Source organism: Gigantopelta aegis, chromosome 10 (genome assembly GCF_016097555.1).
Source record: "Gigantopelta aegis isolate Gae_Host chromosome 10, Gae_host_genome, whole genome shotgun sequence".
NCBI classification, from domain to species: domain Eukaryota; kingdom Metazoa; phylum Mollusca; class Gastropoda; order Neomphalida; family Peltospiridae; genus Gigantopelta; species Gigantopelta aegis.
This window is the reverse complement of record NC_054708.1, coordinates 26,192,535-26,216,431: the sequence shown is the minus strand read 5'-3', so window position 1 is coordinate 26,216,431 and position 23,897 is coordinate 26,192,535. Positions and strand designations below refer to the sequence as shown.

The 23,897-nt window shown below is 36.5% G+C and overlaps 1 protein-coding gene across 1 annotated transcript in view; it reads left to right on the top strand.

Annotated features, from left to right (window-relative positions):
• LOC121383180 (integrator complex subunit 5-like) overlaps positions 1 to 15,352 on the top strand; it is a 28,002-nt gene extending 12,650 nt beyond the window's left edge. Inside the window, exons 11-22 of the mRNA XM_041513028.1 lie at positions 163 to 302; positions 1,056 to 1,164; positions 1,713 to 1,903; positions 3,298 to 3,494; positions 4,125 to 4,243; positions 5,642 to 5,836; positions 7,166 to 7,407; positions 8,040 to 8,110; positions 9,807 to 9,955; positions 11,472 to 11,576; positions 13,417 to 13,459; positions 14,232 to 15,352. Coding sequence (XP_041368962.1) covers positions 163 to 302; positions 1,056 to 1,164; positions 1,713 to 1,903; positions 3,298 to 3,494; positions 4,125 to 4,243; positions 5,642 to 5,836; positions 7,166 to 7,407; positions 8,040 to 8,110; positions 9,807 to 9,955; positions 11,472 to 11,576; positions 13,417 to 13,459; positions 14,232 to 14,335 — 1,665 coding nt within the window. The 3' untranslated portion in view covers positions 14,336 to 15,352. The remainder of the gene's footprint in view (positions 1 to 162; positions 303 to 1,055; positions 1,165 to 1,712; positions 1,904 to 3,297; positions 3,495 to 4,124; positions 4,244 to 5,641; positions 5,837 to 7,165; positions 7,408 to 8,039; positions 8,111 to 9,806; positions 9,956 to 11,471; positions 11,577 to 13,416; positions 13,460 to 14,231) is intronic.
• The last annotated feature ends 8,545 nt before the right edge of the window (positions 15,353 to 23,897 follow it).

The window sequence follows — 23,897 nt, the reverse complement described above, 5'->3', positions numbered from 1 at the left end:
GGCTCATCACTGAAATCTGGGGCTTCCAGATTTATAAGCTGCCATTGGGCAGACATTAGAATAGTGAATAGTTAAGGTCTTGAAATGCTTTTATTATTTTCATTATTTGACTGAAATTTGTGAGTGTGATGTTAGTCTATGAGTGTATGGTTTGTGTTACAGAACAAGTTGTTACAGGAGTTACAGCGCCTGGTTCACTGTAAGAAACGAGACCCGGCATCCTGCGACGTGCCGCTCATTGCAGGTCTGACACCCAGTATAGGCAAGCTCGTCGAACTGCTCATGGAAAGTGAGGGACAAAGGTAATGTCTTGTAAATATACCCATAAGGCACCACGTCTCCTTTCCCATGGAGGGCAGGGTGCAGCTCGCTCGATGCAGGATCGGTCTGGGATCGATCCCCGTCGGTGGACCTATTGGGCTGTTTCTCGTTCCAGCCAATGTGCCACAACTGGTATATCAAAGGCCGTGATATGTACTACCCTGTCTGTGGGAAGGTGCATGTAAAATATTCCTTGCTGCTAATCGAAAAGAGTAGCCCATGAAGTGGTGACAGCAGGTTTCCTCTCTCATTATCTGTGTGGTCAATAACCATATGCTTGACGCCATACAACCGTAAATAAAATGTGTTGAGTGTGTTGTTGAATAAAACATTTCTTTCTTTCTTTCTATTCCCATGTGTCATTACATTGTGTAACCGCTTAATGTCTTCTGGTTTTGGAAATAGGTGGTTACAAGTACCCCAATCATTAGAGAGTTAAAGTCATATTATAGAAGAATATTTAGTCGCAATAGTAAGACATACAATTGTTATTGGTGTTATGATCATTTTATGAAACTGTGCCCAACACTTTGCAGTTTTAAACCCAGTAGTCCATGCACCAATGAATCCTGAGATTATCCCAGATGTTTGAAAACTTGATTCATATGTTGGTTTTAAAACGATGCACGGATAGAAATAGAATTTTGTGTGCATGGAACATTAAACCCTGGGTATTTGCATGGCAGTACACTGAACACGTTAATTTTCTAGTTTATATTATTTTCTTATTTCAGTGTGATGTGGCTTCAGAAGCTGCTCATATGTGTTGCCTTGTACTGTGGACAAACCGGTGCTGCTTCCATTCTGGCTGGAGTTATTGCCCATGCTAAGAGGGCACCTCAGGTAATATGAAAAATCGGCCTCGGTGGTGGCGTGGTTAAGCCAACGGACATAAGGCTAATAGGTATAGGGTTCAGAGCGAGTTTTAATGACTCAATTGGTAGGCGTAAGACCACTACATCCTCTTCTTTCTCACTAACCACTAACAACTAACCAACTGTCCTAGAAAGACAGTCCAGGTAGCTGAGGTGTGTGCCCGGGACAGCGTGCTTGAACCTTAATTGGATATAAGCACGGAAATAGGTTGAAATGAAATATAAAAATTGCTATGTTACAAACTAGTTGATTTTAAATTAATTTTATAAAGTTATGGCTCTTAGTGTGTTCCTTACTCAGAGACTGCTTCACCTACAATATTATGAAAATTGCTATATTATGAAATAGTTATTTTTCAGTAATTTGGATATATGGTCTTTAATGTTTTTCATGCTAAGAGGTTGCTTCAGTATTTTAAAGTTATATCCCTTGAAGTTTTAAAAATTCTATTTCATTTTCTTTAGACGTACCAATATTCTCACTATTTGTCAACAGTTTTTTTGTGTTTTTTTCAGTCGATTGTTTTTCTGAGACTTCAAAAAGGAATTGAGACAGTGTTTCCTGATGTGATTACCATGACTGTTGATCACGTGTTTAGTTTACTGCTTCCACATAATGAGATCAGTCACCTTCAGCTGTTGAAAAATCTCCTTTTTCTCGTCCAGTGGGAAAGGAAAACCGAATCATTTAAGAAAAAGACTACAAGGTATATGCTGGTTTTGTTTTGTCACAGAATTGTAATGGTTTTGAAATCTTTGTTACTAAGGTGTTTGAAACCATACAAATTTGCAAATAATTGTAACATTTTCAAGGAAGGAAGGAAATGATTTATTTAATGACGCACTCAACACATTTTATTTACGGTTATATGGCGTCAGACATATGATTAAGGACCACACAGATATTGCGAGAGGAAACCCGATGTCGCCACTTCATGGGCTACTCTTTTCGATTAGCAGCAAGGGATCTTTTATTTGCACCATCCCACAGACAGGATAGTACATACCACGGTCTTTGTTACACAAGTGGTGGAGTACTGACTGGAGCAAGAAATTGCCCAATAGGTCCACCAACGGGGATCGATCCTAGACTGACCGTGCATCAAGCGAATGCTTTACCACTTGGCTATGTCCCGCCCCGTAACATTTTCAAAGTCACACTACTGTAGTAGATTAATTAAAATATTCAAACTTTTATTCTTCTTTTTTTTTTTTGTAACTGCTAAGAATATTTTAGTTAAAAATAAATTGTGGAATGTTTTGGCAAAAAACATTTAGGACTTGTTCAATGTGACAGTTGTAGAGTACATATATATTCAGATTTGTATGTCCATGATGTATTATACACACATCGACTACTAAGCCTGTTTTAATGGAACATTATTTATAGTTGCATTATTTGGCAAAATATTTTCATGTTTCATTGACAAAAATTTAGGTTTTTAATAAGTTAACCCATTTTATTTTTTAACTGGGCACAGATTGATATGTTTTTATTTACATCATGTTCATAACAACTTAAAACATTATTAGTAAATTAAACACATTTCAGATTTCATATTACTGGTGCACATAAATTTGCATAAAGAGGTCTGAATATTTCTGAAATGAACTTGGATCTACGAATTACATATCAAATTTATTGCACCAAATTTATTCATTAGTACACCAATTTGTATGTATAAATGTATTCATTAGTATACCACCCCATCAGTGGGCCATTGGACTATTTCTCATTCCAGCCAGTGCACCACAACTGGCATAGCAAAGGCCGTGGTATGTACTACCCTGTCTCTGGAATGGTGCATATAAAAGATCCCTTGCTGCTAATCGAAAAGAGTAGACCATGAAGTGACGACAGTGGGCTTCCTCTCTCAATGTCTGTGTGGTCCTTAACCATATGTCTGGCATCATATAACTAAATAAAACGTGTTGAGTGCATCATTCAATAAAACATTTCCTTCCTTCATTAGTATACCAATTTGTATGTATAAATTTATTCATTAGTCCACCAAATTGTATGTATTTCTTCATATAACCATAAATAAAAATGTTTTTTGTGTGTCATTAAATAAAACAATTCTTTTTTGTTTTGTTTTAGTTCTCGACTGCGTCATTGTCTACAGAATCACATGAGATCACTTTCGTCGCTGATGCTTCACCCAGACCGGGAGGTGTCCGCGGCGGTGCTCAGTATTCTGACTCACATCAACATCCCTCCAGCAGTCGATGCCACAACTCTCACTCACCTCTGCAGTGCTTTGTCGTCTACTTTCTTCAGAATGCTCGAAATCTCTGGTATGCTGGTACATTTAATTTAATGTTTGAATTCAATGGTATGTTGGATTTTTAAAAATCTCTTGAGAGTGTGAAATCTTTGGGATGTTGAATTTTTTTAATCTGTGACATTTTCAATGTTTGAATTCATTGGTATGTTGATTTTTTTAAATCTCTTGTGTGTTGTATGTTTTAAATCTCTGGTATGTTGAATTTTCGAAATCTGTGGTATGTTGTATGTTTGAAATCTGTGGTATGTTAAATGTTTTAAATTACTGGTTTGTTAAATGTTTTAAATCTCTGATATGATGAATCTTTTTAATTTCTGGTATGTTGTATGTTTGAAATCTCTGGTATATTTTATGTTTTAAATTACTGGTTTGTTAAATGTCTAAAGTCACTGGTATATTTAATTTTTTAAATCTCTGGTATGTTGAATGTTTGAAATAACCAGTATGCTGAATTTTTTTTATAATATCTCGTATGTTGCATGGTTGAAATCTCTAATATGTTGAATTAAAAAAAAAAATTGTATGTTGAATGGCAAGATTACTGCAACATTTTTCATGCATTTAGATCTGCGAATGTCTTTTATGACACTTTGAAGAAGATCTGTACTGATTATAATATGTTAATGTTTCTCTTTACCAGATAACATGATAATGTTGCGTAGAATCCGTCTCTGCAAGAATTGCTGTCGTCAAATACAGACACTTCCTATAGCCAGATCCATGCTGCTACAGTTCCTGACCGAGGGAGCCGTTGTCAGTGTAAGTGAATGTTTTTCTGCAGTAGGCTTTACAATTGTTTTGTCTCATTCCTGAAATACAGGAGACATACACAGTTTACTTATGTTAGAAACAAATGTGAAAAATATGAGTATACACAGGTACATACTAGACAATAGATGGGACACCATTTCTGTTGATTACTTTTCATCGAAACCTGGGCCCATATTTTCAAAGCAATCTTAGCCTACGAAATTGTAAAACCATTGTAAGCTATAACGTCACTATGGCATGTGGTATAATGACGTCACAACCTATGATGTTTTTTTACGGTTTCACAGTGCTAAGATAGTTTTGAAAATCCCTAAGCCAGGAGACTATATACCCGAGTCCCAATTAAAAATCAGATTTATTTAGTATATACCTAAGCCCCCACTCCCTCTGACAACACAGGTCTGTTCCCAGTCAGGGGCAGGATGTAGCCCAGTAGTAGAGCACTCGCTTGATGATCGGTCGTTTTGGGATCAATCCCCGTTGGTGGGCCCATTGGGCTATTTCTCATTCCAGCAAGTGCACCACGACTGGTATATCAAAGGCCGTGGTATGTGCTATCCTGTCTGTGGGATGGTGCATATCAAAGATCCCTTGCTGCTAATGGAAAAAATGTAGCAGTTTTCCTCTCTATGACTGTGTCAAAATTACCATATGTTTGACATCCAATAGCTGATGATTGATAAATCAATGTACTCCAGTGGTGTCGTTAAACAAAACAAACTTTCCCTCTACCATCCAGACCCTACTATACATTACTGTACCCTATCCCACCCCATCTCCATCCTAGCCAACTCTTATCCTAGCCAAACCAACCCCATTCTATGTCCTATCCTGCATGTTCCTTAAATTAACATCATTGTAAGGTAGGGTCTAGTGCAGTGGGTAGAGCACTCACCTGATGTGCTTAAGGACCCATTCTCTGATTGTTTTTTTCCCCATCCCATGACTGGTATTTCAAAGACCATGGTTTGTGCTGTCCTGTCTGTGGGAAAGTGCTTGTAAAAGATCCCTTGCTGCTATTGAAAAAAATGTAGCAGTTTTCCTCAAAAACTGTATGTCATTTATCTTTTTTATTATGTACATTAGTAGATGATTAATAAAATAAATGTGCTCTAGTGGTGACATTAAACAAAAACAAAGTTCAGCATATTTATGTTGTTATTGTAGTGTGTTTTGTTATGATTCCAGAAAAATGCTCTGCTGTTTGGTGGAAAGCTCCAGCCTGGTTTAGAAAGTGACAGTAAAGACTTTCGTTATTTATCATAGTGTGTTTTGTTATGATTCCAGGAAAATGCTCTGCTGTTTGGTGGAAAACTCCAGCCTGGTTTAGAAAGTGACAGTAAAGACTTTCCTTATTTATCATAGTGTGTTTTGTTATGATTCCAGGAAAATGCTCTGCTGTTTGGTGGAAAGCTCCAGCCTGGTTCCAGAAGTGACAGTAAAGACTTTGTTTCCTTGCTCGCAGAAAACCGCAAAAGTGCATTATCTCTGACTCTGACTCGGTCTCACTCCAGTGTTTTTCATGCAGGTGTCATTGGCCAGGGACTAAAACCTAGATCTGCTACAGACATTTTACCAAAGGTAACACAATATCCTGTCTCAACAAAACAGAAGTTTTTTCATTTCATTGCCACTTTAACAATTGCATTTGTTAAAAGTTATTTTCTGTTATGGGGTATTTCATGATAATAATTTTTTATTTGTTTTTAAAGACAATGGAAAAGGCATCCCACGTTTTCAGCATTGAGTGGTGAATTTATACATTTTATTTGATCTAGATTGGTATTTACAGCTAAAAGATATGAAAGAATAGCACATCATTAAAAAGTAAACTAATGAAGATAATATATTCTGTATATATAAGAATTGTTTCTAATTTTTTAGGAATTTATCGATGTATAAAAGTCACAAATGGTATAAAATCACGTAGCGTAGCGAAGCGATTTTATACTACATCTGTGACTTTTATACATCGATAAATTCCTAAAAAATGAGAAACAATTCTTATAATTACAAACAGTACAAGAAGTGTACCTTAAAACACTCAAAAATAATTTCTTTCGTTCTTACCGTCAGCCATGGTCTGTAAATAAGCGTAGGAATACATGTATACATACTATTGGATGTTTTGGGGGTTTTTTTTAACAGAATAAAAACAAATAAAAAATATATTGTAATTTTTTTTTTTTATAACATGAATATCTCATCCAGTTTCCCTTACGTTTTTTAATCGAGAAAACAGGTCACTTCCTTGTTCTATTTTTAAAACGATCACCGAAATGGGTCATTGGGCTTCTCGCCCATGCAGCTAAAAATAGTTCCAATCGATCTTGGTCTTCCGTGATGACGTATTTTTATGAGGTTTATGGAAGGATAACGCTTGGTTTTTTAGTGACGTCAGCCAATCAGAATACAGTAAATCGTATAAATTCAGAAAGTTTGTAATTATAATAAAAAGGATGTAATTCACGATTGCATCTTTACATAGTAGTTAGGATTTAATAATTAGAAATGGCAGACCTGTGAAAATGGATACGAAGTTTGGTTACTCCACAAACTTGTAACACATTTGGATAAAGTTACAATAAAGTAAAACAAAACTCTGTGACACTGAAATGGGGAAATACCCGTAAAAGGTAGACTAGAGCTTAGTCTCTATAACTATAACTATTAAGGTATGTGCAGTTTTAAAAATATGAAAAATGCATTCCGTGGTATTAGAAACACCAGGATGACTAGAAACACTTTGGATGTACGGAAATGGATAATCAAAAGAATAAAATGGAAGTATTAAGTAATTATCTGATTTCGTTTATTAAAAATGGGCTCAATAGTGGAACGTACGCCATAGTGTTTAAAAACTAGGGTTTGTTACTTTAATTTGGTTGTTTTGTTTGCTGTAATATTCAGGATGTGGTAGCACGGAACATCCGAAGCTTGCTCGACGTACTATGGATCTGTGGTCAGGAGAGTCCGATGGATAGCTCTCTGGATGACATGATGGACAATACACAGGAATCTCTGCACAACGAACTGAACGAACATGCAGCAATAACCATGGCAACCACAGTGGTTAATTTTGTCACCCCAGACGTGCTGTATAATGATATCTTTTGGCCAGATGAAGAGTTTCTGCGAATTTCCTTGGAAAGGTAATTAATGTATTGACACCTGAGGTATGATGGGTCATGGAACAATGGTGTTGGGATGTGGAGGGGGTGGCAGAGGGCAGTGTGTCTACCCCCCCAAAAACTGAAGGTTATGCATTGGCTGCCCTCATTGATATATAATTAACCCCTTCAGTTACTGGCATATTTTGACACTTACGTAAAGTCAGTTTTCTTTAGCGGACACATTAAGTTTTGTATCCTAAACTGCCCCATGGCTGGTATAAAATAGTGAAATAAATACTCATATTTATGTCTTTAAAAAAGAAGAAGTTTGCTTTGTTTAACGACACCCCTAGAGCACATTGATTAATTAAACATTGGCTATTGGATGTCAAACATTTGGTCATTTTGACTCATAGTCATCAGAGGAAACTTGCTACATTTTATTGAATGCAGCAAGGGATCTTTTATGTGCACTTTTCCACAGACAGGAAAGCACATACCACGGCCTTTGACCAGTTGTGGTGCACTGGTTGCAACGAGAAAATATGCAATCAGCTGAATGGATCCACCGAGGTGGTTCGATCCTGTGACACAAGCACCTGAGCTAAATCCCACTCCTCATATTTATGTCTAGTGCATACATGTTTAACAGTGAAAATTTTATATTTCAGAGATCTAGTGGTATGGAAGAAATTCGAATCACATCCAGTGCTTTGGGATCTGCTTGGTGCATTTTCTTCAAGTACGTACCCCTTTGGTTTGGAAAATGTCCATCTTAAAACCTTGATACAATCCTGGCAATTAATCGTGGCTATCGGCAATGCTATGGAGATTGTGGCAGTGTTTTCTGCAGAATTTATTTTTCCATTGAACTTTAAATTTTCTATCACTTTGGTTAAATAATTATTCATTTTTGAAACACTGATAAATTAAAGCCGCACACCGTAGTTCCATCCAGCGAAAATAAATTATAATTTGGTTAATCTACAAACCTGTAACACACTTAGATCACGTTTTTATCAAATGGAGTGAAAAAGCAGGTTTTATATCGATAAATACCATGGGAATCCCCATGTCCCAATTGCTTGAAATAATTTTGAAAGTTAGTATTCTGATGTCACCGGTAGATGTCGCTCGAAGCACAACAATGCCTACGTCACGACAAATTTCACAGAGTGCGCACAGACTTGGGGTGCGTTCTTTTCACCTCTCCTGGACATGTTCCAACTGTTCTGTCCTGGTTGTATCCCCTCTCCAGATATCGTAAGACCTAGCAAAATTATTGGTTTTAAGGGTTTGTAACGTTTTGTATTGAGACACTTAATTGTCTGAACTTTATTGTTACTGAAAATGTTCACGAACTGTGAAGAAAAATCTCACAAATGAACAACAACAATTGCGCGAACCGTGCACGAGAAAACAAACCGAACCAAAATGATAATGGTCACGTGGTATACCAACATCTGTGACCTTTACACAGTAAGATTTCCTCTAAAAATAGATTGGACCTCGCTTGCTTAACGTTTTTTTCTCGACAGCACGTCTTGTGAAAAAATGCAAAAAATGCATTTCGTGGTTTTACAAACATCAGGATTACCAAAAAGCACTTCAGGTGAATGGAAATGTGTATTCTAAATAATAAAATGTAAGTAAAGTGCAATTTTATTTGTGAAAAATGGGGTTTAATAGCAAAAAACAACGCCGTAATGGTTAACAAATAGCCGTAACTAGGGTGTGTCCCTTTAAACTCCTCTCTTGCACACTAACCACAAAACTGCTGCAGAAAATGCTGTGGAGAATATGTTTTGACAGCATATTTTTTGTCATAGTCATTTTCTAAATTGTCATGATTGTGTTATGGAAAATATGTGGTTAACAGTACCTTATTATGATTATTATTGTTAGTTCTTTCTGTATAATTAAAAAATATGTAAATGTACAACTTTTATCACTTTAAAAAGTCAACGTGATAATCATTAACCCAAAGCGATATGGAAAACATTAAAAAACCCAACAACATTTTCTGTGTATATGTTTTAAAAAATGTAACTTAGATATTTGGAGGGGCGAGACGTAGTCCAGTGGTAAAGCGCTCTCTTGATGCGCGGTCAGTTTAGGGTCGATCCCCATCAGTGGACCCGTTGGGCTATTTCTCGCTCCAGCCAGTGCACTACGACTGGTACATCAAAGGCAATGGTATGTGCTATCCTGTCTATGGGATGGTGCATATAAAAGATTCCTTGCTGCTAATTGGAAAGAGTAGCCCATGAAGTGGCAACATTAGGTTTACTCCCTCAATATCTGTGTGGTCCTTTACCATATGTCCGACGCCATATAGCCATAAATAAAATGTGTTGAGTGCGTTGTTAAATAAACCATTTTCTTTTTCATATTCATTAGATATTTGGTTTTCTCAAGATAATTGTTATATATTTCAGATGCTGTGTTTGTGTACCACATGTCACCTGTGTTGAGATGTCTTCTGGGAAGTGTGCTGACCCATTATGACAGTGTCCACGACAAGGCCATGCGGAACTCGCCTAAACACTTTGAAGCAGCTTGTAAACTGATTCACTGTCTAGGCCGGGTAAGACTTTTTTATCTCAAAATGGGGGCTGAGTGAAGATTATTTAGTACCATAGATATTTATAATTATTACCCATATGGTTACAAATATCTTGGTATATATCAAAGTGATACATCCCACTAGAATGCCAAGTGGGATGTAACACTTTTGACGTCACATGATGACATCATCAATTAACGCACTACAACCTTACAGGAACGTCAACGAAACGAGATGAGTGATATAAATTCAGATCGATTATGGGTAATAAACAGGATGTTAAACTCATTACCATTTCGTATCATGTTTATGTCCCTCGTGAAATAATTTTCATTGTCACTCACTAAAGCTCGTGACAATTGAAAATTATTTCACTCGGGACATAAACATGATACAAAATGGAAGCTCGTTTAATATCCTATAATTATGGTAACTCAGGACATATTTGTTTGGAATGATGATGTTAAAAGATCACTCAGCCACAGTGAATAATAATTTTAAAATACATTTTACAAATAATAACCCAATATAATAATACTGAATAAAAGTTATAAAAAATCAGGAATGAACTATTTGGGGTTTTTTTTGTTGTTGTTGTGGTAATTTATTTCATGAATTGTCACAGAATATGCCATAGTATAGTTGTCTGGGAACATTCAACATTGTGATAATACTGATTTGCATGAATTGTCACAGAATAAGCCATAGTATAGTTGTCTGGGAACATTCAACATTGTGATAATACTGATTTGCATGAATTGTCACAGAATAAGCCATAGTATAGTTGTCTGGGAACATTCAACATTGTGATAATACTGATTTGCATGAATTGTCACAGAATAAGCCATAGTATAGTTGTCTGGGAACATTCAACATTGTGATAATACTGATTTGCATGAATTGTCACAGAATAAGCCATAGTATAGTTGTCTGGGAACATTCAACATTGTGATAATACTGATTTGCATGAATTGTCACAGAATAAGCCATAGTATAGTTGTCTGGGAACATTCAACATTGTGATAATACTGATTTGCATGAATTGTCACAGAATAAGCCATAGTATAGTTGTCTGGGAACATTCAACATTGTGATAATACTGATTTGCATGAATTGTCACAGAATAAGCCATAGTATAGTTGTCTGGGAACATTCAACATTGTGATAATACTGATTTGCATGACAATATTACAGGGCTAGCTTTGGCATTCGCCAATTGCGAATTTTAGGAACAGTTGGCAAATTTTATTTTAATTTGGCAAACATATTTTAAGGAATAATTGGTATTTTGTTGGAAAATAACTGTGGTTTTGCATTTTTAAAGATAATTTGGCGAAGTGTTTTGCTCATCCAGAGCTAGATATTATTATATCATAAATAATATGAGGATACATTGCCATAAAGCATTAAACAAAATAAAAGGATGCTACCCGGCAGAGCAGCATCCAATTTTTGTATATAATAAAACTGCTCTTAATTTGACAAAATTAATTCTAGAATATATTATATCTGTACTCAGTTTTTGTTTCTTTTATAGAGTGGAATGCTACCAAGACCCATGTCAAATATCGGAGAAATTTTCTACTATGCAACCCCCTACGAGGGCTATCTGTTGCTAATTGGTGTGTGGAGATACATCAAGGTAAATAACCAAATATATTTACAGTAAAATGGCCTGTTTATATTCAATCTCTTTTTGTTTTTATATCCAATTAAAGTCCAAGCATGTTTTGTTAGCCATTTACATCTGCCATCTGTTGAAGTTAGTAGAGAGAGGGAGGGAGAGGGAAATTCTGAGTCTTAATGTTACAGGCAATTCTGTTTAGCATTACATTTCCTCGTTGAGCTGTGTACTCGTTTTGAATTTGAGATGGGACTAGAATACGAAACCACCACATTTGAGATGGGACTAGAATACGAAACCACCACATTTGAGATGGGACTAGAATACGAAACCACCACATTTAAGATGGGACTGGAATACGAAACCACCACATTTGAGATGGGACTAGAATTCGAAACCACCACATTTGAGATGGGACTAGAATACGAAACCACCAAATTTGAGATGGGACTAGAATACGAAACCACCACATTTGAGATGGGACTAGAATTCGAAACCACCACATTTGAGATGGGACTAGAATACGAAACCACCACATTTGAGATGGGACTAGAATTCGAAACCATCATATTTGAGATGGGACTAGAATTCGAAAACACCACCCATCAGCCTTATATCCTGTAGCCAATCTAATTAAAATTAGCTCCACTATTACATGTGGATCTAAAGACAGCCAGTTGGAGCTCATGTCCACCAATCAAAACCTTACTTGCAGAATCCTGCCAGTGATTTAAAAATAATTTGAAAACATTCCGAATTATCCTGAGGGTATACGACATGTTTCGTGTGAATTACGAATGCCTTAAAACATGTTTTATTTTATAAAATAAATAATTTGTAATGTAAAATTGAAGACTGATTTAGTTTTTTTTAATTTTATAAATAAATAAATAATTTTTAATGTAAAATTGAAAACTGATAACCCACCCCGTACGTATTGGTATGGTTCGCTGTACTGCGGCCACTAAAATAGACTCGCCCGATATTTTTAGAATTTGTATGCTCCCAAATAACGTTATAAAAGGCGAAGTGTGATTGGTCAATATTTAAATTATTATTTACAGACGAAATGTTACCTGGACATTGGGGACTACGCAGTGTTGTTAGTTTTAAATCACTGGCAGGATTCTGCAAGTACGGTTTTGATTGGTGGAAATGAGCTCCAACTGGCTGTCTTTAGATCCACATGTAATAGTGGAGCTAATTTTAATTAGATTGTCCTGTAGCATAACCACTGTGCCATCAACCTTGAATTAGTATGCCTTGGAAGATTGTTAGTATGCCTTGGAAGATTGTTAGTATGCCTTGGAAGATTGTTAGTATGCCTTGAAGATATATTAATGGTTTTTTGGTAGATGTTCTTCTGACATATATGTTTGATTTGCTAGTTTGATTAGTTAATTAGAATGGGTTTACATTTTGTCACAAACATGTTTGCATTTGTGTTCAGAAATTGATATCTATATAGTCAATCTGTCCTATCCTCCTACAAAAAGAAACAATTTGTAAATAATTTCAGTTTGGTTTGGCATCAAAATAAATGTAAGTGTTTTGGATATAACAAAAAAATACTAATTTTAGAAAATAATCGGCTCAGAAATAAATAACTTGTAGTAAATTGCATAGGATGAAAAAACGCATTCCCTGTGGGAAGGACTGTAGATCCTGATTTTTAAAATCTATTTGAATGTTGGAGATTAATTATCAAAGTCACAATAGATGATGTGGCAAGAGCAAAGATTTTTTGACATGTTCTTGGCACTTTAAGGTTGTTTCCATGACATCTTTATTTGATTTTTGCTTTCAGTTGGAATTTTTGTGTTTGAATTTTACTTTTCTTTTTCTCTTATTTTTACAGGAAAACCCACTAACCTGCAACAAATTGGAAATTGAAAATAGAAGTTGGTATTTCTTTATACATTGTAGACAATAATTTGTACATAAATTAGTATTACATAATAGTACTCAATGGCCTTGTTTTTACCTACTATTCGCTATCACTGTTTGGTAACTGGTAAATTAACGGCTGTGGTATGTGTTATTCTGTTGGTTGGAAAGTGCATATATTGAGGATTCAGCACAAGTGGTTTTTTAATATGGAAAATATCAACAGAGTCTGTTAATCGGTATTTGTTGAGGCTCTGCCAATATAAATAGTGATTAACTAGACAAGCTTGATATTTTTCATATCAAAAATCAGGCATAGCAAATTCTATTTATCCTATAACACTTCTAAAATAACAGTTTAATTTGATATTTAGTAAATCAAAGTTCTGAAGTCCCCTCACCAATAATATGACATCATCACGATTAGCACCAAATAGTTTGACATCTTTCACTTCAACTAAATCTCATAAAAATGTTATGCTCAGGTATACAAATCTTGTTGACTGTAAACAAATGACACATTGACAGCTAAACATTATTAACCGAGTGAATAATGGTAAATATTTAATGGGTTTATGACATGGATGTTATGGGCAAGTTATAGGATAAAAAAAAAGTATTTTGTGTGTGTATAAACATGTATGTGTATAAAAGTGTGTGGTATGTGTGCATGCATGTGAGTGTGCAGATGTACATGTGTGTATAAAATCTTCAACACCACCGATGTTACTTTTCTAGATTGAATTGATATGAAGAGCTGTATTGCGTCAATGTTTTATTTTTCAGAGTGTGATGACAAGTTTACCACAGTGATCAGTTCCGTGATTCATTCCAATGTGCACACGATGGGTCACCTGTACACTCGCTTCATCAATCTCATCCAAGTGTGATGACTCGCGCTTCATCAATCTCATCCAAGTGTGATGACTCTCGCTTCATCAATCTCATCCAAGTGTGATGACTCGCGCTTCATCAATCTCATCCAAGTGTGATGACTTTCATCAATCTCATCCAAGTGTGATGACTCATGCTTCATCAATCTCATCCAAGTTTGATGACTCTCGCTTCATCAATCTCATCCAAGTGTGATGACTCTCGCTTCATCAATCTCATCATCAATCTCATCCAAGTGTGATGACTCTCGCTTCATCAATCTCATCCAAGTTTGATGACTCTCGCTTCATCAATCTCATCCAAGTGTGATGACTCTCGCTTCATCAATCTCATCCAAGTGTGATGACTCGCGCTTCATCAATCTCATCCAAGTGTGATGACTCGCGCTTCATCAATCTCATCCAAGTGTGATGACTCTCGCTTCATCAATCTCATCCAAGTTTGATAACTCTCACTTCATCAATCTCATCTAAGTGTGATGACTCTAGCTTCATCAATCTCATCCAAGTTTGATAACTCTCGCTTCATCAATCTCATCTAAGTGTGATGACTTTAGCTTCATCAATCTCATTCGATGGACAAGTGAAAGGCCACTACACAGACTTGTCTCTCACCAACCACTGACCCATTGTCCTGAACTGACAACCTAGATAGCTGAGGTGTCTGCCTAGGACAACTTGCTTGAACCTTGTTTGGATTAAAGCATGCAATTAAATGTCTGAGAAATGTGTCTTCAGTCTGGGTTGGAGCTGTAAGGCCAGCTTAAACAGCTTTACTCTCAATAGATTAACTATTAGGACACAAGGGCCAGTTGACAAATTCTGTGAACAATTCTATTTTGTATTGCGAGTTGCCCAGTTAGGTAGGCTGAACTGATATGTTAACTGATAACCAAAGTTAAACGTTTGTTTTTGATTAATGGCACCTCTTGATTTAACCAATAACCAAGTGCTCAAAAGTAGATGTCAAAATAAAATGAATGCTAAATAAAACTGAAAAATTATATCCCTAAATATAGTTTGTTATTTATAAAAATAGTATTTGATTTGCCTTATTTTATAATATTATTTGATAATAAATGAACATTTTTGGTCATGTCTATGAGTCTGTTTACTATGATGATGAACCAGCAAGCATATTTTTCTCACTTTTCAAATTCTAAAGTGACACTAAAGTCTCCAGTTTTAATTTTCAATTTAGGGCATGGAAAGCGAATTTGCCACATCACCACTGAAAAGATGGGACATTTTCTAAATGCAGTGTATTAACAATGGATACATATGTTGCATCAGATCAGACAGCAGTATCAGAATAGCTGTAACTGTAGTAGGTCTGTAGTAAATGGAAGTACTATGCACTCCCATTTGAGTCCCAAGACACTTTTTTCCCCCTTAACATATAAACAAGACAAAATAAAATATGCTATCCCCCCCCCCCACATTTGGTCATTTTTGACATGAAGTCATACAGAAAATTCACTACATTTTTTCCAGTGTGGGTGGGTAATTTTTAGCATGCTTCCATCAGATTTTTTCTCGTTCCAACCAGTGCACCACCACTGGACAAAGGCCGTGGTATGTGCTTTCCTGTCTGTGGGAAAGTGCATATAAAAGATACCTTGTTGCATTAGGAAAATTTAGCGGGTTTCCTCCCATGACTACGAGTCCTAATTATCAAATGTTTGACATCCAATAGTCGATGATTAATTAATCAGTGTGCTCTAGTGGTGTCGTTGAACAAAAACTTTTTTTAAACTTCCATCAGAGAACTGTTCAAGCACGCCTGTCGTGGGCACAACCTCTGACTTCTCCAGTTCTGTCCATGACGGGAGATTTTTCCATTAACAGCAGCAATCTCTTATATCCACTTTCCCCACAGACAGGACAGTATACACCATGGCCTTTGATGTACCAGTCATGAGAATGGGTCCACTGAGGTGGTTCGATCCTATGACGCATGCATGTAAGGCGAGCACTACCAAGTGAGCTAGATCCCACCCCAGCAATGATGATAGTGGCTGTTTAAATTAAAAAAACAATTAAAAAAAACGCAGAGATGATTCCATCTTTAATACTGTTACATTGGTGATTTGTGTTGCATAATGTGTTTTAACAACAATGATAATGAAAAATAATTTGTGATTATATATAATATATATATACTAGTATACATACAGGTACTGTGGTTTGAGCAACATTTTGTATCATAACATTATCACAGAATACATGTTATCTAACTTTATCGTCAGTACACAAGGAACGGACAGGACTGTCTAATGACTGTTTCAATATACTGGCAAGCGCGCGATCTGGGTGGAGTAACGGGTATCGACCCGTACACCCCCCCCCCCCCCCCCCCCACACTGCAAGCGAACGTTCTATTTTTAAAAATATTTTCTGGGACAGCATGACCCAACCCCACCTCCAACTTCAATACTCACCACGGTATAGGACCCCCCACCTGCACAATATTGTGCATACGTGTCTGATTGCAAGTCGTTGACCATTTGGAAACAATTTCACAAAATATCGTTTATAAACGTGTTCGAGTTCAATTTTACAGAGGCAGTGATGGGGGGGGGGGGGGGTGAATGATATTCCAAATTATGTGTACAGTTATTAATTACTGTACAAATATTGTTTTGACATCGTAGATTTCGTTTACGTGCAAAACCGCTGGTAAACGTGGTTTTGTGAAAATGGGCTTTACTGATCCATCGACCACTTTGAACATCAAACCTGACGACCTAGCAATGGTCTACGTCACTCTTGTCATTTGGCCTTGACGGTGCATTAGTTATATCATTGATTTTAAGGCGGATAAGTGCTCGGTTGGGGTTAATTCCTAAGTCGATAGTAAAGTTTGCTTTGTTTAACGACACCACTAAAGCACATTGATTTATTAATCATCGGTTATTGGATGTCAAACATTTGGTAATTTTGACATATAATCTTAGAGAGGAAACCCGCTATATTTTTCCCATTAGTAACAAGGGATCTTTTATATGCACCATCTCACAGGCAGGATAGCACATACCACGGCATTTGATACACCAGTCGTGGTGCACTGGCTACCGGCCTCGGTGGCGTCGTGGTAGGCCATCGGTCTACAGGCTAGTAGGTACTGGGTTCGGATCCCAGTCGAGGCATGGAATTTTTAATCCAGATACCGACACCAAACCCTGAGTGAGTGCTACGCAAGGCTCAATGGGTAGGTGTAAACCACTTGCACCGACCAGTGATCCATAACTGGTTCAACAAAGGCCATGGTTTGTGCTATCCTGCCTGTGGGAAGCGCAAATAAAAGATCCCTTGCTGCTAATCGGAAGAGTAGCCCATATAGTGGCGACAGCGGGTTTCCTCTCAAAATTTGTGTAGTCCGTAACCATATGTCTGACGCCATATAACCGTAAATAAAATGTGTTGAGTGCGTCGTTAAATAAAACATTTCTTTCTTTCTTTCTTTGGTGCACTGGCTGGAACGAGAAATAGCCCAATGGGCCCACCGACGGGAATTGATCCCAAACCGACCGCGCATCAAGCGAGCGCTAAGTACCACTGAGCTAAGTCCCACTCTTAAGTCAACAGCTCAGCTCACTATAGAGTGTAAAGGCCAGTACACAGATTTTGACATCAATATTGCTTAAGTCTATCTTGGATCTAGCTAGATAGCTCGAATTACCCAGGAGTTTGCCCAGAACTGTTTGGGGAAAACAAAACTTTAATGTAAGCATGAATATAAAATAAATAAATTTACACCTTTCTCTAAGTAATAATAATATTACTAATAACCTCCCACCCCACCACCCCCAAAAAAGCAGTAGTTTGTAAGGAAGCAACTCTACAATGCAGGGCCGTAGCAAGGATGTTTTGTTGGGGGGGGGGGGAGGGGGGCAACTCAGTAGTTAAGTCTAAAACTCCTTAAACAGTTAAGAAGAGAATTTTCTTTCAGTTTCTATAATGCCCCCCCCCCCACACACACACACACCCCACCCCCCGCTAGCTACGGCCCTGCTATGCTGTGTCTGGTTTGGTGTAGCCTAATTCTATATTCTACGTGGTATTCATTAATATTAAACAGTTGTGGATATTTTTTCTAAATATGCATTGATTGTAGTTGTCATTATAGACACCATGCTATTTACGATTGTTTAATGCGAAACGTTATCGCTGTATTAAATCCATCTGAATAATCGTTCATGTATCTACCATATCGATTCTCATTCAACAGTTCGATTTCTATAAAATGGCCATTGTTAGAACTCTCTTTGTCGCCGAAGTAAATGTAATATTTCCATTAACCTTTGACGCTCCCCCCCCCCCCTCCCCCTCCCCTAACTGACAGGGTAATCTTGTGGATTATTGCTGGCCCAACAAGGGCCGGATACAGAACAGTGGTAGTTGGACAAAGTGGGGTACCATATTGTTTTACTAAAATCGTGTTTTAAGCCATGATGCATTGTTCAAATTGTCCGTCTGAGGTGCTATTCGTATTTGTTATGGCTGGCATTAGCACAATACTTTTCGATTTTTCACAACATTCAAGAATTCAATGGTTATTTTTTTAAATTAATTTATTATATATATATTTTTTAATTTATTATTATTATTATTATTATTATTTCTATTATTTAAAAAAAAAAAAAAATATATATATATATATTTGCTTTTTTTTTTTTTTTTTTCTTCTTTTTTTTTTTGGGGGGGGGGGGTGCCAGTAAAAAAGATTTGATATTGATACATGCAAATCCACGTTTTAATTCTTCATTTCATAATGTTAAAAAGCTATTGGATTTAAAAAAAAAAAAAAAGTAAAAGAAAATCTCCGCAAAAAAAGTATTGAGTCTATGGGCAGATCATGTACACATGTATTTCCCCAGTCATAATTTCTGATAGTTTGCCTTTCTTGTTACTCTGTGAAACTTTATCGGAACAATAGTATGCACCAACTGCAGAATAAAATCATTCACATACTCATACATATAATATTAGTGTTTTCCTACATCCCTACATATTTTATCAATTCCGTAATTGCTTATCAAATGACATAAGTATACAAGGTGTCGTCTGATTAAAGGGACACACCCTAGTTTTTAAACACAAAGGCATATTTTTCACTATTAGAGCCGTTTATGATCACTGAAATCAAACATTACTTATATTTTATTGTTTAGATTATCCATTACCGAAGTGTTTCTGGTCATCCTGGTGTTTCTAATACCACAAAATGCTTTTTTTATATTTTTAAAAACGCAAGTGCCTTCTGAGAAGTAACGACTATTGATTCGCGTTTTGGTCTATTTTTAAGGGTATTTCCAAATTTGTTACAGGTTTGTAAATTAACCAACTTAGTGTCCATTATTACGGGTTGAAACTAGGGTCTAGGTGAAAAATATGCCTTGGTGTTTAAAAACTAGGGTCTAGGTGAAAAATATGCCTTGGTGTTTAAAAACTAGGGTCTGTCCCTTTAAGAAGATCATCAACATGATATACATCGGTAATTCTCTTGATAAATAAAACGTGAAAGCCCGTATAGAAAAGTTACAACAGAAAGCAATAACACGATGATTCTTATTAAATAAGAATAACAAACACGACTGATACTAGTCAAACAATTTAGGGAACACAACATATTTGCAGTATGGTGAGTTTTGTATCCATTGACTGAGCAGAGCCGGTTTATCCTAGTAGCACATGTAGCACGTGCTACGGGTCCCACGCTTCAGGGGGCCCCGCGGTGATGTGTACAATTATTTTCTCCAGGTCATTTCCCCCTCTCTCTCTGAGGGTGGTTGCAAAATATATATCCTGGGAAAGGGGCCCCGCTGTTATTTGTGCTACACACCCCGCGGATCCTTAAAGCAACACTGTGACTGAACAAAATGCTGTAAAGGAGGGCGTGCGTATGAATCATCTAGTTATTTTAAAATGCAACGAAAATGAAACTGAAGCATAACTGGTAGTTTTTTTTGTATGCAGTTTGTCAACAAACATTTCCAAATAAGCTTCTCGTAAAGTCACACGCGGAAATGTCAGTCTTATTATTATTATTATTATTATTATTATCAATGCATATGAAAAGTGATTCCACGATAGTACATAGAAAAAAAAGTTGTGTCCCCTTAATTGTTTTAAGTAGTATACATAAACATAAACAGTAAATGTGTTTAATTTAAATATATAAAAATCTGTTTACAGCAGCTGTAAATATAAATATATGTATGTTAAATTCTGAGCAAAGGAGCACAAAGGCTGAAAATATTGACCAATTGCACATTCAGTAACTGCATGGCACCTAATGCGGTATTGTAAGGTAACACGATTATCAACATATAAGCATGCAATCATTGTATGACGAAACCACAAATAATACATTTTTGTTCTCGGGCAGCTGTCAATTATGCATACGTTTTCATGTATATCATTTCGTGTTCAAGTATATTAAGGTGATCCCGAGAGAAATGTATATTGGTTCTTGCACTGTGGTACTAGGTAACTAGGGTATAAATACTGTCATTTTAATTATATATTACAACTTCTTCTAGTGCAGCGAACAAGATCCATTAGTTTAACTTTGTTATTTCGATGTTGAAGGAACCGAACTAACAATCACGAGATATTGGATGTTCGAGATACAATGTAGACTTAGTGGTGGAATTTCTCGACTGCGAGATACTCTAGGCTTATGTCGAAATAACAGAGGTCGAGATAACGACGTTGGACTGTATGTTACTTTCCAAATGTATTAGGTCTGCTTGATTTTGATGAAACTTTCAAAATAAGACATGGAAAAGAAACGAAAAAAACAACAACCCCACATTAATATATGAGTTTAGATAAACAGAAAGACAAGAATGTTTGTTGAACGACTTTCTCAACACATTTTAATTTAAGTGACTTGTATAATAATAATTACGGTAATTGTGATGCATGGTATAAAATCTCTACAATTAATGTTAATGTTTATATTTTATTACACTGAAAACTGAAGCGAATCATTAGAGCCGCTGGTACTAGACCTTTATTAAACAGTAGAAAATATTAGGTGGTTTGGGGATTTTATTATTATTATTATTGTTGTTATTATTATTGTTGTTATTATTATTATTATTATTATTATTATTATTTAACTTATGGATGAATTATCATTTTTGTCAAATGCAACAGACGTAGCCCAGTGGTAAAGCGTTCGCTTGATGCGCGGTCGGTCTGGGTGGACCCATTGGGCAATTTGTTGTTCCAGCCAGTGCTCCACAACTGGTGTAACAAAGGCCGTGATATGTACTATCATGTCTGTGGGGTGGTGCATATAAAATATCCCTTGCTGCTAATCGAAAAGAGTAGCCCATGAAGTGGCGACAGCGGGTTTCTTCTCTCAATATCTGTGTTGTCCGTAACCATGTGTCTAACGCCATATAATCGTAAATAAAATGTGTTGAGTGTGTCGTTAAAATAAAACATTTCATTAATCGAAAACCATTACATCAGCACGTAACACTGTACACATGTATGTTTGTTTTGACACACACCTTGTGGACTTTGATGTAGAATTTGATTTGAAAACCCCCCCACAAAAAAACAAAATCAGAAAACTAATTTAGAAAGCAAAATAATATGTCACACGCTATTAGCTTTGCGTGTTTCGTGATCGGGATAAAAGTATCTGCGCTATTAGCTTAACGTGCTTTGTGATCGAGACAAACGTGTTTGAACAGCACGTACACGACGAGTAGATTACCGGTATATTGATTGGAGTTTAGTAATTCAAAAGTAATACAAATAAAATGAATATAATTTTGTTTAACGACACCTCCAACACGTTTTAAACTATAGCTAAACATATGGTTATTTCGACACTTGGTCGAGAGAGCGAGCCTGAAAGAAACCCTGCTGCCGCCACAAAAGCTACCCCCTACCGAAAACACAGCAAGAGATCTTTTATGTGGATTTTTCCACAGACAGGAAGGAATATGCCATGACCTTTAATGTACCAGTCGTGGGGCACTGGATGAGACGTGACGGGGGTGGGGTGAAACATGTCCGTCGAGGGGGATCGATTCTATGACCTATCGCACCTCGGGCGATCGCTTTACCACCGAGTTCTATTCCGCCTCCACCGAGTGTACAAGTCTTTACTGTATATGCAGTGACATATTCTAATTGTACACGCAGTCATAATTTTATGCAGTCATGCATTTAGAATATTTGTACTGGAATATGAGTGGAACAAGTGTGATATCACCAGGATCCTGTTTATAAAAGTTTACTCTGGATTAAACTTGAGACTTGAATACTTTAAATATACACTCTAATAATGCCTAACACTTGGCATATCCTGTTTGAGGACAGACTACAGTGACGGATCATTTTGCGGCAGTTATATTTTTATTTAATTTTTCACGTTGGAGAATCCGAGGAATCACTTCGGGAACGTTTGTCATTGCACCCCTCCCGCCACCCCCAGTAGATTTTCTTGATCCGCCACTGCATAGTTTTGTGTTCAAATTCTATAGTTCTTAACTGAACCCGTGTTTAAAGTCTAGTATTGCTGAAACTGTTTAGTCTAGATTTATTGAACCTGTGTTTAGTCTAGATTTATTGAACCTGTGTTTAGTCTAGATTTAATTGAATTGGTGCTTAGAATGTAGTTTCAAGTATAGATTCTATTGAATATGTGTTTTAAAAGTCTTAACTTTTAATAAACCCGTATTTACAGTTTAGTTTTATTGAACCTGTGTTTAGTCTAGCTTTAATGGAATTGGTGTTTAGAATGTAGTTTCCTGTGTTCACTCTAGTGTATATGGATCTTGCGCTAAAGACACTAGTCTTGATTGAACCTGTGCTTAGACTATTATTATTTGAACACGTGTGTAAACATAATACAGGATCAACATCATGATATTATTGCTTGGTCTGTGTTCAAATATGAGGCAGGATCAACATAAGGACATTATTCTTTGAACAAGTGTTCAAACATGGGGCAGGACAACATCATGATATTATTACTTGGCCTGTGTTCAAACATGAGGCAGGATCAACATAAGGATAGTATTACTTGGATTGTGTTCAGACATGAGGCAGGATCAACATAAGGATAGTATTACTTGGACTGTGTTCAGACATGAGGCAGGATCAACATCATGATATTACTTGGTCTGTGTTCAAACATGAGGCAGGATCAACATGAGGATATTATTACTTGGCATGTGTTCAAACATGAGGCAGGATCAACATCAGAATATTATTACTTGGCCTGTGTTTAAACATTAGGCAGGATCAACATCAGGATATTACTTGGCCTGTGTTTAAATATTAGGCAGGATCGACATCAGGATATGGGTTCGTGGAGTTCATTCAATAGGCCCCAACATGGACTATTCTCGCGTCAAAGCCACTATCAGTTTTAAGACATCAACAAACTCCAGCCTTTTTTAAGCCAATAGCTTTGAAAGTGTGTCTTTTTGGCTTCCTTATGCTAATTCACTGACTCTTAATATATATAGAATTCCACGTGACAGTTGCAAGCAACGTCTCTGATCACATTTATATATGGAGATGT